The 17390-nt window shown below is 41.2% G+C and overlaps 1 protein-coding gene across 3 annotated transcripts; it reads right to left on the bottom strand.

Moving 5' to 3' along the window:
* Nucleotides 1-6: 6 nt before the first annotated feature.
* On the bottom strand, nt 7-16505 carry zmynd8 (zinc finger, MYND-type containing 8). 3 transcript variants are annotated; one of them, XM_084543553.1, is made up of 21 exons: nt 16441-16505; nt 10640-10707; nt 10213-10364; nt 7741-7962; nt 7410-7523; nt 6907-6972; nt 6610-6702; nt 6433-6520; nt 6164-6219; nt 5998-6075; nt 5763-5878; nt 5162-5661; nt 4576-4710; nt 4271-4426; nt 3593-4120; nt 2969-3481; nt 1768-1964; nt 1378-1458; nt 1199-1277; nt 864-1103; nt 7-683 (listed from the first exon to the last, which is right to left on the bottom strand). In XM_084543553.1, exons 1-21 carry the CDS (start codon nt 16452-16454, stop codon nt 508-510), a joined length of 3672 nt encoding a protein of 1223 aa, XP_084399679.1. In that variant the 5' UTR covers nt 16455-16505; the 3' UTR covers nt 7-507. The 3 variants fall into 3 exon arrangements, with proteins under 3 accessions (XP_084399679.1, XP_084399678.1, XP_084399680.1); XM_084543552.1 differs by lacking the exon at nt 16441-16505 and adding an exon at nt 16194-16378; XM_084543554.1 differs by lacking the exon at nt 16441-16505 and adding an exon at nt 13718-15257.
* Nucleotides 16506-17390: the final 885 nt, after the last annotated feature.

The raw sequence follows: 17390 nt of genomic DNA, 5'->3' as shown, positions 1-17390 counted from the left end.
TTCTCCTTACGGTATACAGCAGGCAACATTTTAATAACAAATAAATTAACACAGAATACAAAATAAGTAATTTACAGACATTTCTGTCAGCAGTCCTCTAAGCTACAGCTGAGATGGTCCTTTAACATGGGTTACATTTTTGCAGTTGTAAACAGTTTTACTGTTGTCCATTACACTATGTGAATGTTTTGTGACACTCAAGCATGCTCGTAAGATCTTTATTCTGACAGCTCTCTGTATAGGACCTGCAAAAGTGTGCATGAGTATACAGTCTCTGTTTTTTTAAACTGCCTCCCTCTAGTGGTTACTACTTCTGTATATGCTGTCAGCCGAGTTTTACACCACAGTGCACTGGGGGCAGTATGCGAGCACTGAAACAAATATAATAAATGAACAGAATTTGAATTATATATTCATAACAGGCTCTTGAACAAACAATTTACATTGACATTTCTTTGCAGTGGAAAAAAAAAACAATCTATACATTTACATTTTCAAGTAGCTTGGTTATGACAAAGTGACAGCAACATTGTCAGTGCTCTTCTCCGTCTCACAGTCTTTTTCTGATGGTGCAGAGACTGGCGGGTCTCTGAGAGAGTTTGGGCCACTGCTAGCCTGCCCTAAACTTTTGTTTGGGAGGTCTGCTGTTGGCTCAGCCTCGGGTTCTTGCTGTGGTGCAGAGGCTACAAATAGAACAAATGTGACAAAATACATTACATTGATAAAAAGAGGATTCTGATTATAAAGGCAAGCAAAGGACTGCAGACTTGCAGACAGGGTTAAGAACCTGGATAAAGAAAAAAACAATACTCTGTTTTTGTAAATGTCATCAACAGCTTGTTGATGCTGGCACATTCTATTACCTGACTGAGTGCAGGACTTCATGTGTTCTGGCCAGTGGGCTTGTTGACAAGGATAATCACAGTAGCTGGTGTTCCAGCAGCAGTAGAAGATGGCCTCTTTCCTGCAGTTAGCACACCACTGCTTCTTCTTTGTCTCATCCACTGCCTGCTGCTTCTCCAACTCCATCTGCTTCTTCACCTCCGTCACTAACCTCTCTCTCTCCTGCTCCAGACTTTGTCTCATCTCTGCCATCGTTAGCTCTAGATTGAGGAACACAAACATGGTCAAGTAGAACGAATTGCACAGTTTTAGGAAGGAAAATTGTGTGGTTAGTAAACGATTAACATAGTCTCACCAAGATTGTGCTTCATTTCGGACAGCTCTTGTTGATGCAACCACTGTAGTTTTTCTATCTCAATTCTCAGACGTCTTATCTGTCAGAAAAAAAACGGCAGGCATATAAGCAGAAGAACACCGTCACATGTAAAGCCACTGTGAGGTCTGTTCTCTAGAGAGCCGAGAGTAAATACTTACCTCTGCTATTGTATTTCCTGAATTACTCTTAGAAAGGTCATTGTAGATTTCAGTCATCGTACCTTTGATTGCATCCATTATCTGAAAGGAAAAAAAAAAAAAACGGTTTTATTATGTTGTGTCATTAGAGAAAAAATACTTCATAGTTGTAGAACATAAACTTGGTCCTTTGTAATCTTCAAGTTCCATTCAATGCAGCAGTCAAAATGTGTAGCTCTAAAGCTATCAGAAACGGATGTATCCCAGTGTACTTAACACCAGAAATGTTTGCCCATGGAGAGAAATAAAACAAATTGCTCATGGGGCTTGCCAGGGAGTGATCAGTCAATGTAAAGTCAGTGGATTCAGTCCATTATAAAGGAAATATCAAGGAAAAAAACTTATACTAACTTTATTTGTGTACTTGGCAATGTCGGCAGCTACATCTGCTGAGGCAGTGGGGATATACAGGTCTGTTGCAACGGATGATGATGCAGTGGCTGTGCCTAAACTCGATGCAGCCATCATGGCAACAGAAGCTGGGCTGCTGGATACCAGGGTGACAGTCGATGTGGACGTGCTGAGTGGAGTGTCTTTTTGTTGTACAGCTAGAATGGAAAACACTCTTTATTTATTTTTGACAAACAGGTGGTGCAATATTTAGTAAGCATATTTGTTACTATAGAGCCAAGTTCACTAATAGGTAGACCATGGTCCGGGTTCAGACCCAGACACCGACCTAGACCTATAACTGTTCAATGATTGAGCATTTTGATGGGGAGTTTTTGTTTTAACCAGCTCAGTTTTGTTGCCTTTACGGTTTGACCACCAGAAGTCTCCCAAACCAATAATCTCACGTGATGCGACTCGGCCAATAGAATCTGTACATTCCGACAAGCATTGTGACTTGAGTGAGTGAGATACACAAACGCTGGGGAGGGACGAGACAAGAAACAATAAAGTTGGAAATCTAAGCAGGCCAAGCAAACGCTCACTGCTCTCACTGAGGAAGAGAAAGTCGAGGGAATAGGATATGAGAGGGAGGCTGTTAAGTATTTTAATTTTTAAATGTAGCCCTCATTTCCCTTGGAATGATTTTTATCATTTATAATCGTTGCAGTTCCATGTGAAACTGAAAATAAATATTGTTAGAACATTATTGAATTGCACTTCTTTGTTTTGACTACAGGTACATGCTGTTTACACTGTTTGGTTACATAAATACATGTATATGGGAAGGAACAGTAACGCAGGTTAGATATGATGTTCCAGACTTTTCATTCATCGCGCGGGGTGCTGGAGCCTATCCCAGCTGTCATTGGGCGAGAGGCGGGGTACACGCTGGACAGGTCTCCAGTCTATCACAGGGCTAACACAGAGACAGACAACCATTCACACTCACATGCACACCTACGGCCAATTTAGAAGCACCAATGAACCTAACGAGCATGTCTTTGGATGGTGGGAGGAAGCTGGAGTTGTTCCAGACTTTTGCTTGAGGGAATTTTCTCTTAGTAGACCTGTTTGAATTTGAATTGAATAACCCTGCTGTACGTGGTATGAATTCATACTTGAAAACTGTTAATCTGGTGACAAAACCCATGCTATTTACCTTTAACAGCCTGTCTGGTCTGATAGCGTGTGTTTTGTGAAGACTGCTGTGCTGATGATGAGGAGACAGCGGCAGAGCCATTTGCAACAGCTTGTGTCTGGGTCAGCACTTGAGCCTGGCCGTGTCTGGGTGACGATGCCTGCGTTTGAGTGGTTGCCACAGATTGCTGGTTTTGTTGCTGACGCTGCACTTTCTGCATGTGCCACTTCTGAGAGGAGGTCTGAAACTTGGCAGTGGGATTCCACACCACAGCTCTCTGCACCACTGGCACTGTCTCTCTGGGCAGCAGAGGGCGCTGTTTCTTCAAAGCTGGTGTTGTGGAGGCTGAGGAGGAAGAGGGGGCTGTTGCGGTGGCACTGGACACAGATGCAAGGCTAATGGTCGCAGGAGATGGAGCAGTGAAGGAGACCATGGTGACAGGAATGGCCACAGGGGACTGCGTGGAAACACTGGAGGGTGTGGAAGGGGCTGTGCTATTTTGAGATGCAAGTGTTAATGTGGTCAGAGCTTTGCCTACAAGACAAAAACACATGAATTATTCACTGTTTACAAAGTTACTGATGACTTCACTTTAAATTCAATGTTTATTTCTCAGGGAATCAGCAGATGAAGTATAAATCTCACCATCAGGTTTACCAGCAGTTGACTCTTTGGTGCCATCTTTTCTGTTCCTTTTTCTGTCCCTGCCACCTTGTTCCTCTCCGAGGTCAATAACCAGCTCCCTCTCTGAGTCAGAGTCCTCCACTGGCAAAGTCTGCTTTGTCTCTTGTTTCATTTGAGACTTTTCTTTGGGAGTAGATGATTCTGGAGGGTCTTTGTTCTTCTCTGGACTCTCTTTTTCCAAATCCGTGCTTATTTTCTCTTTAGTAGGAGCATCAGATAAGGTTGCACTAGCATGGCCCGCTGTAGGTTCCGATGTGACAGGCACATCGGCTTTACCTTCCTCTTCTTGGCTTAAGGGAGGTTGGTCTTTGACTTTAGTTTTGGTTGACTCTTTCTGGGGCTCCTCATTAGGTTCTGTGTCTTGGCCATCCTTGGTCTTTTGCTCCTCATCACTGGCATACTCACTGTCACTGGAGTCAGATTTATCTGAGTCTTCTGAGTCACTGTGTTCGACACCTTTATACACATCCACAGATATCTCATCAATACCTGCAAAACAAAGAACAAGGCGCCAAATATCTGATCAGAATACACCTCTTATTAAAGCCACATTCCTATGGTGTGCTCAGTTAAATACATTTTCAGTAATGACAATGTCAATTTACACACACACACACATTTTGTGTTATCTGTACTGACCTAGCTGAGCCTTGCAGCTTTCAATGGTTTTGTCCAAGTTCAGCTGGAAACGGCTCTTGATCTGTCTTTTTGGGGAGGTGAGGACTGGTGTGGCTCCTTGTTTCTGCTGAACAGTTTCACTTAGTTCCTTTAGGTCCATTTCTGCTTTACTCCGATCTGGGGAGATATGCAAGGATGCCAGAATTTATTAATACCAGCACCAGAGAAGACAGATCTTATTTTACAATGTACTGTAGCAGTGTCCTGTATTTACACACAGGAAATTACATGGGCATTACAATTTCTTCCTATGAGAAAAGATTCACCTAGATTTAGGTTCAGAATGCTCCCTGTCGGTGGTGTTTTCTCCTGCTTGGGGACGGCAGGAGCCTGAGAGTGGAACGGTTTAGGACTATCCAAGGAAGTGCCGGCAGGACAAGGTCGAGGATGGGCAGGTGAGGCTGTAAAAACAGATATGTATATAAAGCAGCATTATAAAGTGTAAGTAGAATTACTGCCTCATGTAACTCCATTGATTACAATTTACATTCATATTTATAATATACTGTATATAATATACATTTTCAGCTCTTGATCATTTCACCCAATTAGACAGTTGTGTGAAATGTTTATATGATTAGAGGGTGATTCTTTGAGTTATGGCCAGAAATATGCATCATGGGATAAAAAATAATTTGTGCAATATTTAAAGAAATTTCCTCGAGGTGTTGCTGAAACATCTCATTAACAGAATGGGCTGAACAGATGTACAAACCAAGAGAATAATGTATCTGGGCACAGTTGTCGTACTGTTGTAGACAATAAAATATTGGTTTATATAATAATCACAATCACCTCATAAGTGGTCTTAACCGACTTTACTAACACGCTAAAATGCACTTGGTTAAATACCTGTACAGTCCATTGACTCTTCTCCTGCACTATATTGGCTGTTTGCTGCTTTAGCCTGGGACTTCTCCGCCGTTTCCTGTTCCCCATCTGAACCTGTATGAGCAGAGGAGTTGGTGCTCATTGGGGAGCGAGGCATATCAGTGAGAGGGAGTCGCCGCCCCGCTGTGTTCCCTCCTACTCCAGACCCAGGCAACATGGTTCTGGTCAATGGGATCTTGGGTGATGCAGTCATATCGAAGCTCAGCTTGATCTTCTCCTGTTTCTCAGGTTTGATGAGAGTGGATGAGGGGTCGGATGGATCCAGCAGCATCTGGAAGTTATTGTCAGGGGTGTAGGGTGTCCTGAAGGGGGCATAATTAAATACTCCAAACTTCTTCCTCATATTCTCCACATAGACCTCCATCTCTTGCATGGCACTGTTGAAGATGCTTTTGGTCTTTTTCACAGAGAATGGAATCTCTTTGGACATGAGGTAGCAGTTGTTTAAAGGAACCCAAGCTCTGAAAGGTAAAGATGAACAACATAATGTCTCGTGTGTTTAAACACAGTCTGATATTTGGCTCAATGTCCAAGTACCAGAAGCAAACCAAAGTTTTGATACCTGTCATGCTGACCAAAGAAGCGGGCGTCCACCTGTCCATCTTTGTCCCGCAGAGCCTTAGCAGGCCAGAATGGGAATCCTTTCAGTTTGGCCCACACCAGAGGGTGCGGGTTACTCTGCAGACATACAGTAAGACACTGGAACTACAGAGTTGCATTCTAGTGATCTACATTTGAGCGGGCAAACAATCTGATGGCATCATCAACAGAAACTTCAGGTAACTTGGCTAGCTTACGCAAGGTTCACAGAACCAGTTGTCTCTCTTTTGGCAAGCAGACAGATAACACTCAGGGCAAACTTCAATCTCATTCATCTGCAAATAAAAAAGACATACAAAGTAAGTTTCAGTTGTCGGGTCTAGTGTCAACCATACTGAAAGTTGATCCAAACTGCACATTTACCTCATGTTCACAGATCTTTACTATCACTTTAGCTGTAGCTGTGAGTTTGTGATTGCCTGGAAAAAGGATGTACATGCATATTAAACAATTTATATACCTGCAACCCATTATAACCCTTTTTGTTTAATTTATTTTTAATTCAGTGGACTTGTATTTAAAAAATTACACATTATTGCTAATATTAATTTCAGTTATCTTACAGATCTTCTAGAGTATGTATGTGTTTGAGTCTATATTCTTTATTATGGCTCCTCCAATAAGATACATACCTCCATTGTATATAATACAGTTGTGCAAAATCCATTTCACATCCGCCAGAAACGCCTCTGTGCAGCCATACATTTTCTTTTTGATGTTCTGTAGTGCAAAGAGAAAGCATGCTCAACCGACAAACGGATTAACTTTTTAACACTAAAGTGCATCAAATAAATGTGTGAGCATTTTACCTTCTCCAGCGTGCAAAGATCCATTGGATGAAAAATATACTCTGCATAATCGGGGTGCTGTTCAAGAGACACAGGTTTCTGGAAGGGTTCAGTCTATAAAATTGACGCAGCATAAGAGAAAGTGAAGGTAAATGAACTCTAAGGCTGAACTCACTACACAACTGTCCCCTTTCCCGCACATCAACATGCTACCACCATGCTATTACTAAAAACTCTAAAAGCCGCTTCAAACAAAAGGAGGAAAACTAGTGGAGGAAGAAATCATGACGGGGTCTTGTTAGTGGTGTAATTGATTACCCAATTAAAAGTCTTTCTCTGCGTGGAAGCTGCATGGGGGGAGCGAGATGACAAGCGGGGATGATCCTGAAAGAGAGTGAGAGGGGCAGCTGTATCCTCACCACCAGCTAGTATGTTTCCTTTCATGGTTTCCAGCCATGACAGGCCCATTATAATACAGTGACTCTGATTGTTAGTTCTGTTACTTGAAATTATTTTCACATGCAACTCAATATTATATCATGCTGATATGTGAACAGGTAAGTACTTCAGGGTGCAGATCTTAATATCTGGCACGACTGATGGGAATACTTTTGGCTGCGTCAGCAATCTAAAAATCAGGACTGGCCAGAAAAGAACGCATGCCAGTATTCAGGAGATATATCAGAACGTACAATTAGAAAAGAAATTAAAATGAGAACAAGCAGAGTACCCCATCTTTAAAAAGGCTGTCTGCCTCAACACAGTGTTATCAGTTTGGTAGCAAAACTTCCTTAGAAAGACAGAGGTTACAGAATACTTACACCTGGCTGTTTCATCTTCTGCAGGGCAAACTTTAGTAGGTAAGATAGCTGGTCTATAGTTAGCATCATCATGGCTTTGCTCTGAGTCTCTATACATTCGGCAACTGTTATTTTCTAAAAGACATCAAAAGGAAATAAACACTTTGTTTATATCTTGTTAAAGTACAGAACACATCGAGGCTCAACATGTGTTGGACATTAATGTCCATACTTACTGTTAGGTCCTTCACTATAATTTTTTTTTTTTATTAAATATTACTGTAGGTTTTCATGAAGGGCTCTAAGTATGGTTTACATCAATAATATACTATGTCCATTCTTTGGTGAGTACCTCACACTCCGGACAGAACCAGTCGCCCTCGGGCTCGGCTGGTAGTTTGAGACACTTGGCGTGGTACACCCTGGGGCAGAGCTCACAGCAGAGCACCTGGCCCTCGCGGTGGCACAGCCAGCAGTAGAAGTCATTCCTGCCGTCCTGCGGTACAACATCAACAGGGTCTGTGGTGAGTGCTGGTTGCTTCACATAGTAAAAGGGACCATGTCTTAGTTCTGACTGAAATGCAGGCAAAAGAAACACAAGGTCGGGGAAGGTCAAAATCAGGACTGAGATTAGGAAAGCCAAGCAGACATGCAAAGCACCAACAAAAAGCACACAAGAGTTACCTTCCAAAACACAGACTTCTCCGAGCTTGGACATTTACTGCTGCTTGATGGGTGACCCACTGAGAGTCAAAAGCCAACATTACATTTTCAAAATTCAGTGTGATGGAAATTACAAAAAAAAACAACAACAATTGATCTTGGTATTCATACATGTAACTTGTCAGTCTGTGTTTTATAACATAACAACCACCAATCAGCCTTGATTAAATAGGGAAAAATGACAAGTAATTGTTTCCAAAGGTAAAGTGAATTGTACTATCATTAATGAATTATGCATGTGTAAACTGTTTTAAGCACAGAGCAAGCTACGCATGCACATCACAAATGCAAGCTAAATCATGATCCCCAATTAATCACATATGTTTTTATTTAGGCTGCAGAGAACTTTTACCACGATACAGTCTTCTATACTGTCATCTATAAAAGCATTTGCTCCAATTACAGATACGCTTTTTGCCAGAGCTAACTACTTGGTAGTTGAGTATATTATACTTGACTTTTGAGTATATAGTTGAAGTATAAGTCCACATGTATATGATAATCCTAAACACCACACTGTAAAAAACAGTGACATAACACGGTAGTAGGATCCTCAATAATTGGAGTTCAGTGGTGAAAACACACAGTAACGTATGGTCTAGTGTGTGTTATCACAACATTTAACCCCTGAAGGAATTAAACAGAGAGCTGGAATTAACAGTGAATCACACAGCGTTCATCAAAGTCCAAAGAATTTCATCTGTGATAAAATATGTCCTGTCTCAGCTACTGGAAAGCACAACCGTTCTGAGCTCAAGTCTCCAAAAAGGTAAGAAATATTTCTTCCTCATTCGCACACAGGAATGCATGAAGCCACTGAAGTCAATTTAGCAATATCATTAAATACACAATATTCCTTGGCCCCAACCACACAGCAGACCGTGTAACTCTGGTTAATTTCAAGGGCAGGAGGGGGTGTGTATGTGTGTAATGTGTGTGCGATATGGAGCAGGGCGTTCCTGCTAAAGAGCTTTCATGCTCAGCAGCCCTAGCATGAGTAAATACAGGCCATAAAATATTGACAGAACTTGAGCTGTTGATCACAACCAAACACTTCTTCTCTACAGCAAAATATGTTTATCGTGCTTCTATTGTCAAAAGTAGGATTTATTTTTTTATATTTTTTCTACTGTACTGTATATGCAGCTATTTGAATAATAACATAAAAGCAAGTTCATTTTCAACTGATACTGAAACTGATAATGTTTGACCATGACCTTACTTGTCCTACAAGGACAAGTAAGTGTTCACAGCACTTAACAATAAACACAGCAAGCACAACTCAGAAAACAATGGGACTACTACATCGTAACAGTACGCCTTCACCAACAGGTCAGATTACATCCACGTTTGTCCAGACTCATTCATATAATATAAAAGAAGTGAAGAAAGGCACATAATGAAATAGTTTATACTGTAAAAAGGGTCCACCACCCTCAGATGTTCTTATTAAAAGCCTAAACTCCCCACCAGTCTTTTAGAGCTGAAAAGGCTACTTGGATGAGTAGTGAAGTATCTCCAAGGACACTCAACAAGTTATGTGTCCAGTTGCCTTTTGTTTTAGCTTTGTTTTTGTTTAGATATACTATGTCCTTGATGACTTTTTTTGGCAAGAAACACATTTTATGATGGCACAGTGACCTTATTGTTGACGTCTGAGCCCCAAACTCAGCCCTAAACACTTCGTCCTTGAGTCCAAGTGGATGTTTGTACTAAATTAGAAATAATTCCCTTGAGGTGTTTCTGAGATATCGTGTTCACAAGAATGGGCTGTAGAGACATACATGTAGACAACCCAAAAACACAATGACTCCAGCTACAGGATCTTATGGAATGAGACCCAAAGTACAATCTCGATGCATCAGAAGGGATATCCTTTACTAGACTGAAAGTTAAACCAAAACTTTCCACATCAGTGCCACTGCAGTAATAAAAGAAACTTGACTTTTTGATGAAAGACGAAGAATATATTCGTCAGTTTCACCATATGTGTTAGTCTAAGACTAAATATTAGTCCCACTTGCAATAATAGGTCTATAATTGGATGGCGTGACCAGAGTGAACCTTTTGTTTGAATTTTACACTGTGAGTTGACCAGTACCTGGTCTTTGCTGCTGCTAACAGCACCAGGTTTTTTCTTCTTCTTCACTGGGTATGGTGAAGTCTCAGCAGAGGAGTGGCCATTGGATGAGTGAGAAGGACTGGGCATTCTTCGCTTTGGGGCCGTCCGCTCAGTTGGCCCCGTGTCTGAAACTGCAGCCAAAAATAAAAAATTACAGAGAGGACACACCACTGAATTCCTTAATGCAGGAAAAACTACCGCAAATGACACACCAGAGTTTTCCTGTACTTGCACCACTGAGAGGAGACAGCATTATAAAACAGTATACCTGATACATGCCATTAAACCAATCAAAACAAAACCATTTTAAATATGACAAGGAAATGCTACAGGTGAAAACATATACTGTATATTTGCCAACCTACAGTATCTATAAGCAAACCTTTGTACTGTAGTATGTTTTTACCTTTGGATCGTGTTGAGATCTCCATATCTTCTGTCTGTTTTTCAGTTTTTTCCTCTTCTTCTGTCACACTGATGTACAAAAGAGCATGGTCTTCGTCTATTATTTATTATCATTAAGTTAAAAACAGGGAAAGCACTATGGTATAAGATGAACATTGTGTTTTCTGTGCATGCTAGAACACCGTTATCAGGTCAACTACCCTTGATGGACAAGTGAAGATTGAGTGATTGAATCAGTAATGCTAGCAAATGTAACATTCAAGAAACTGTTGAGGCTCACTGTTCATTAATAAACCTCTTTTTTAAAAGTACCCTGATCTCTCTTAGGACTACCAGCTGTGAGTCAAATTAGTGATGATTAAATGATCACATTTTAGGTGTTAGGAGTAGACTACAATGTGTTTCTCTAGAAATGTATCTATCCTACCTCTCATTCACCTGATCCTCCTACAATTAAGATACATGGTACATTTTATCAACAAGCTCCCTCTTACACTGATAACAGTTGGGTTGCTCAGTTGGGAATAAAAGCCTTATAAATCCTCAGAAAGAAATTAATGAAAACACATCTTTAAACCCATATTTCTAGCAAAGTGTTGTGCCTAAAGGCTAGATATGAAAGATTAAGTTCAACAGTGTCTGTAAATGGTTGCATTATTCAACAAGGATTCATTTCAAAATAATATATGCCGTTGACAAAAATATCCGTTATTCTCCCCTGTTGAAGGTTTCATTTGTTCAATAACTCTAAACCAAAAGAAATTAGTGTGGGACAGCACTACATGAAGACAAATAAGACACTGAAAAAGAGCCTCCAAATTGCCTCATACTAACATCTAGCCTAAGACACAGGGGATGAATGCTTTTTGACAAGACTTTTTTGCAACTTCCAAGGCCTTGGAAGAAAAATACAACTGGGTTTTTAAAAAAAATGGAAACGTTATTGTTTTGGTTTTTTTGAGTATTTGCTCATTTTAATTTGATGCCAGCAACATGTTTCAAAATGCTTGGACGGGGCAAAACACCACTGGTGGAACATCTCATAGCTAATAAGGTGAATAGGCAACTGGTCAGTTACTGGGTACAAAAAGAGGATCTCAGAGTGGCTGAATCTTTCAGAAGTAATGATGGGGAAGGATTCACCACTATTTGGAAAACTGTGTGGGCAAATAGAACCAATTTAAGAACAATAATTCTGGAATTGTAGCTACAGTGGACATTATTAACATGATTTATAAGATATACTACAAGATCTATAGACTCTGGAGAGATCTACCATCTCTAGATGCCAGGGACATGGCTGAAAACCAATACTGAATGGCAACAGACAGCACCGCTTTAAAATCAAATGTGTTTCTGTAATAGAAATTACTGCATGGGCTCAGAATTACTTCTAAAAACCACTGTCACTGAATGCAGTCCATCTATAAATTCAAATTAAAACTCTGCCATCAAAATAAAACATTTGTAAACAAACTCCAGGAACACTGTTGCTTTCTCAAAGTGGATAACTGTCCTGTCATAATCAAAAATGTAAATTATTTTTTTGGAGATTATCAACAATGTGTCTTCTGAGCTATAGAGGATTTTTCATTGTAGGGGCATTATAGGATTCATTATATATGCGTCTGTGACTGTAAAGCGCTTTGAGTACCAACAGGTAGAAAAGCACTATATAAAAACATTTAAATCATCATCCATGATGGTACGCATGTGCTTTTGTGATAACTGGGTTGCGGAAAAGATGGAGTGCATCATGAGACCACAAATTGTGAAGGCGTTGAAGCAACTGAAATCCTACACTGATCAAATATTGGACAACATTTTACACACCAGTTGGCCTCCTCAGTTCTTAAACATTAAGTGCTGTTAAATAAAAAAGGGGATGATCAACATGGCTTTGTCCCAATGTTCTTTTGACACATATTGCTGGCATCTGGTTCAGAATGAGTGTATACTTTTCAAAAACAATTCTTTTGTCGACAGGTTTTATTATTTGCGGACCACAGCATTCCGTTTTAATTTACAAGTTTACACAGCCTCTCTTAACCCCAGCTTATTTGGAGGCTGGTTGTACTAAGAATTATATCACATAAACCATGAATCAAGAGCTTAAAGACAACATGTGCAAACATGTGCATTCCTTTAACTCAAGTAAAGCAAAAACAAACCAATCCTGGAGCAACAGCAGCTGAATGTGTAGTGTAATTATCCTATTATAACTAGTGGCAACCTTTCTCCACTGGCCTACAGCTCTGTAAAAAGTAAAAATGATACACAGAGCATTCTAGTTTAAAGTATCTGACATCCAACAAGTGTAGAAACTAGACTAAGCAAAAAGCTACATTCACTGATCAAGTGACCTAATAACCAACGACCCATTATAATGGGCTATGTAATCACAGCCTGTTTTCTGTTGGGAAATACAAGCCACAATATGCCGGCAAACCCCTTTTATTAAACATGATGTCCAACAGGTTTTTCTTAGTATCAATCCAATATGATTCACCTTGTGGGCAGGCACTCTGTTGTCGATTCCATTGTTACCATTTTTCTCTGACGCCACAGCAGATGCAATGGCCTCACTGTTCAGAGGACTTCAGTTCTCATTTTCATTTCACACTTACACTTGAGGAAAACACCATTTAAATGTATTGTTTTCAATCAGTGGAAACAAAAACACTGCTTCCATTTCGTTCATCCTTCTCACCAACCCCCACACATTTCATCTCCCCCTACCACTAGAGAGGGATGAAATGACATACAGACACACAGCACATCTGCAGACACAAACAAGAGAAGAGTGAAATGGCTTTACTGGCCTCCTCATCTAACCTGTCTGGACAGCCTCAGACAGTTTACCCCAACAACATCCTGTCCTGCCCAAGCCAGGAAATACAGCACACAAAGGGAAGGAGAGACAGGAACAACAGCAAAAATCTATCCGGACCATCTTGACTAAAACACATTTTTTAAATCAAAGACCACAGAATATCCAACACAGCCTATTGAAACATCCCTTTCCACACCCACCATTACAATAACAGCCATGCCTCTATGTAGGAAATTAACAGCATACCTTTTTCCTTATTCACACTCAGATTCTTCAGCTTATTCTTTAATCTTTATCAATTATTGAGGACGTTGGGGGATGAGGGAAAAGATGGGTCCAGGTTTCCCAGAAGGCCTTCTCTCCCTGCTGCTCTCTCCTGCAATTGTCAATCTTTAACCTCGGATGAAAGCTGCCGATTGGCTCGAGCACCACACGGAGGTACCTGATTGGGTGCTTGGCTCGGTGTTCCACACAGGCTCTCTTCTCCCCGCTCTCCTCAACCACAGTGCTGCAATGCAGAGAGGACTGATCCTGACTGTCACTAAAAAACTCCTGAAATCCAAGTCCCTCACTCCCTTAAAACCCCATAGAGACATACATACACTGGCTGTGTGCCTTTTGTCAGACATGTAAGATGCATCCCTGCAGGCTTGACAGGGAGTGGATCAGATTCCCTCTCTCGCTGTGCTCCTAGCCTGTGTATGTGTATGGCATCCATTTTGAAGGCACACACTCTCTCTCTCTCTCTCTCTCTCTCTCTCCCTCTCTCTCTGTCTCTCCCTGTGTCTCTTTCTCTCTCTGTCTCTTTCTCTCTGACTACTGCGCGTACTGCACACACAGCACGTACACACGGCACCAGTAAAATCTGCTGTACAGGACCACATGTGGCTCATCATGTGCCCCGGCATGCTGATATGCAGCATGGGCATGAATAGTGGACAAAAAGATGAAAATGTCACAGGCCTCCCAGACGGCATGGAAGGCACAACCTCCTCTCTCCCTCTTTCGCTAATGCTTCTTCAGCATATACTGTCATATCAATATCTGCCTGGAAATCTGAGCACGAGCAGTATGACGTAACCTATGATCAAAATAAACACGAATCACAACAATGCAAAATGTCTAAACAGAGTGATACGGACACGGCGAAAACTGTCCTCCAAAACAGAAACACATCCAAGCCAGAATGTCAAGGTCGACTCCATTGTCTTCAATGATCGAAGGGGGTCATCTTAATGTGTTTGTATCGATGTTGCTTCCTTGGACTTTTGACCTTCACTGCGCAGAATGATATATACTCATGCTAGAAGATAAACTCCTCTGCTGAGAGTGGAAAGCTTGTCTGCAGTCAGCTAAAATCAGCGTTGTTGTGGGCGTGCATCTGCCATGATTAGTTATATCCAAACTAGTTTGAAGGTGTGATTGGAAAACTTGGAAGCACACACTGAATACACAGTGACAATGAATTGTCAGTGGAGTGGGAGCCATCTTGTGTACGTAAGACTTGAAGGATAGTTTTTAATGAGAGAGGAGAGACGTCATTATTCCCAGCAGAGGATTTTTTTATATATATATTCCACCATGCCCGGAGGGGAACTTTAACGACAGACACCAAACTAAATAGGCTGTGCGTCTAATGCAGATTGAAGAGTGCCTGCACCAATCCTCACACCGTAGTGGAATGAAGGGATTAAACGCATTACCAGGCACCATTCACAAAGCACTGAGAGGTGGATTTGCTGTTTCAGTCAATGCAGACTGCTCCTGAACCCTGGTCAAGCAACATCATGTGCATCATTATAACCAGGCCACAGTTCCCCTGGTCATATTTTAAACAGTCATCCACTAATAATAAAAACACATATGACATATTCTAATTGAAATATATAATATACACCTATATACTATCAAAAATAGATCAAAATGTTTAACTAAATGTAAAAAAAATATCTGATCCATGCACACAGACAACCAACACCAACACCACTACATATAAACAGAATTCAGTCTAACCTCGTCGACTTCAAACAGGCTTTCAAGCCTCTCTGGATGAGGTTTCTATGTAGAGCCTTTTCAGAGGAAGTCCTTCCCTTCTTCTTTCCTTCTCTCTAACATACAAATACCCAGTGTGCTTGGAGCAGAGGGACAGAAAGGGGAAGCTCTCTAAAATGGCTGACACTCGGCAGCAGAGAACAACACTGGGAGGCAGTGCACACTATTAGGCTCAGGCAATTCCTCCAGCACTGACATGAAAAAGCAGCTATAACATATTTAGTCAGCAGATTATTGAGATTTTAGCAAACTGCTGCACAAATTACAGGTTTAGGCTTTTTTAAAGACAGGCAGGTTTGATTTCTCAATTGAAAAAGAGCATCATTCTGGGGTGGACGGATTAAATGTTGGAAAATTAGTCAATTGAGGCATTGATAGCGCGATACTCGCTGCTATTTTAGTCTGTCAAACAATTAACTCCAGGGCCATGCTGCCTTGATTTCAGTCCAGTTTGAGGCCTAAATTAATCTTGCTGTGCTGTCAGTTTACCATCTGTTAATTCCTCTGGGGACTACCCTCTGCACTGCTCCCTGTCTCTCCCATCCTGCCTGGCTCCCTCACCGGGCCTGTCATCTTGACAGAACAGGCCAGGGACAGCCACAGAAACTCTCCTGAACTTCACAGAAGAGAGCAGCCTTTCTCAGTCAGTGTACTATAAACATACACTGACCTTGAACTTGATCCATGACCACCTACTGTAGATATCCAGAGAGCCACCCAGCCAGCAGAAGCTGTGTTGAACTGTACCATGCAATGTTCTCCTTCCAAGCTGCACTCCTATGCTGTGGGGTGATAAATATTCTTCCCCCTCCCCCAGTCTGTCAGACAAACCTGTATTATTACTCAGGCACATACATACAGTGGCTGGTGCCTTGTCAACAAAGTAGCATATGTGAAAAAATGAAAATAAGGCTTACCTCTGTGGATGCATGGCTAAAAACTCTGTGTGGTATGTCAGTGCTTATTAAAACATGGAGGACAGCCCTGTCAGCCCTCACCCTGCTCAGAGCACAGCCACGGCTCTCCTAGCTGTCCGACTCCACTGCTCTGATAAAAGCCACTCTGAGATTGGCCCCGCGTGCTGACAAAATGTAAGGAGGCTGCTGATTGGTTAGTGCATTTCCTGGCTGCTTGTCTTTTGTTTAGCACAGGCAAGCTGAAATGCAGTACTCAGAGCAAGGAGAGCCAGGCCCGGATCAAAATAATCAGCCCCTGAACGCACACATGTCAGCTAAGGATAAGACTGAATATGGCTGTTGTTGTTTCATAAGCGCACTGTAGAGGAGAGCTTTGGTGCAGCTGTAAAGGGAAGTCAGCATTTATACGCATGAAGAACAGGCCTGTGTGTTCTTAAGAAGGAATCTGCCTTACAAGTTCCCACCCTCAAGCTAAACTAAACATCATGGGAAAGATAAAGAAACGACTATATAAATAAGACCGAAGGGTAAGCAGGCACTAAGTCAAATGTACACTGATTGTTTGACCTATAAACGTTTTGGTGCAGACTAAATTACAGTCATGTGACTCACCTGGCACTGGCCTATGAAGTGGTGTCACTACCGGTTAACTCTGTGGTTCCTGTTTAAAAGGCTTTCAGTTCATGTTGATTCAAACACAGTGCATTACTAACAAGAAAATGTATGTTTTGCATTTGCATTACTAACTGTAGGCAGTTTACTCCCATTTCTAGCATTTGTTAAGAGTGACTTATTCATGGGAAATTCTCCTTTTTAAAGAGGGATAAAGTTATTCTTACATATTTCACAAAGTCATAAATAATTTAGGACTTTGTTGACATTTGCAACATGAATTTATATGCATGCCTCGCAATGTGTCTCTTTAAAAAGAAAGAAATGTACTCTTAATG

This window comes from Chelon labrosus (genome assembly GCF_963514085.1).
Source record: "Chelon labrosus genome assembly, chromosome: 4".
Taxonomy (NCBI): domain Eukaryota; kingdom Metazoa; phylum Chordata; class Actinopteri; order Mugiliformes; family Mugilidae; genus Chelon; species Chelon labrosus.
This window is presented reverse-complemented; position numbering and strand designations above follow the sequence as displayed.

Excerpts from the sequence above, each read along its gene's own strand:
- zmynd8 (XM_084543552.1), bottom strand. The coding sequence starts at position 16,273 with ATGGTACAGTTCAACACAGCTTCTGCTGGCTGGGTGGCTCTCTGGATA. Across the intron at positions 6,076-6,163 it reads TAAAGATCTGTGAACATGAG|ATGAATGAGATTGAAGTTTG; the intron begins GTAAATGTGCAG and ends TTTTATTTGCAG. Across the intron at positions 1,965-2,968 it reads GACCAGACAGGCTGTTAAAG|CTGTACAACAAAAAGACACT; the intron begins GTAAATAGCATG and ends TTTCCATTCTAG.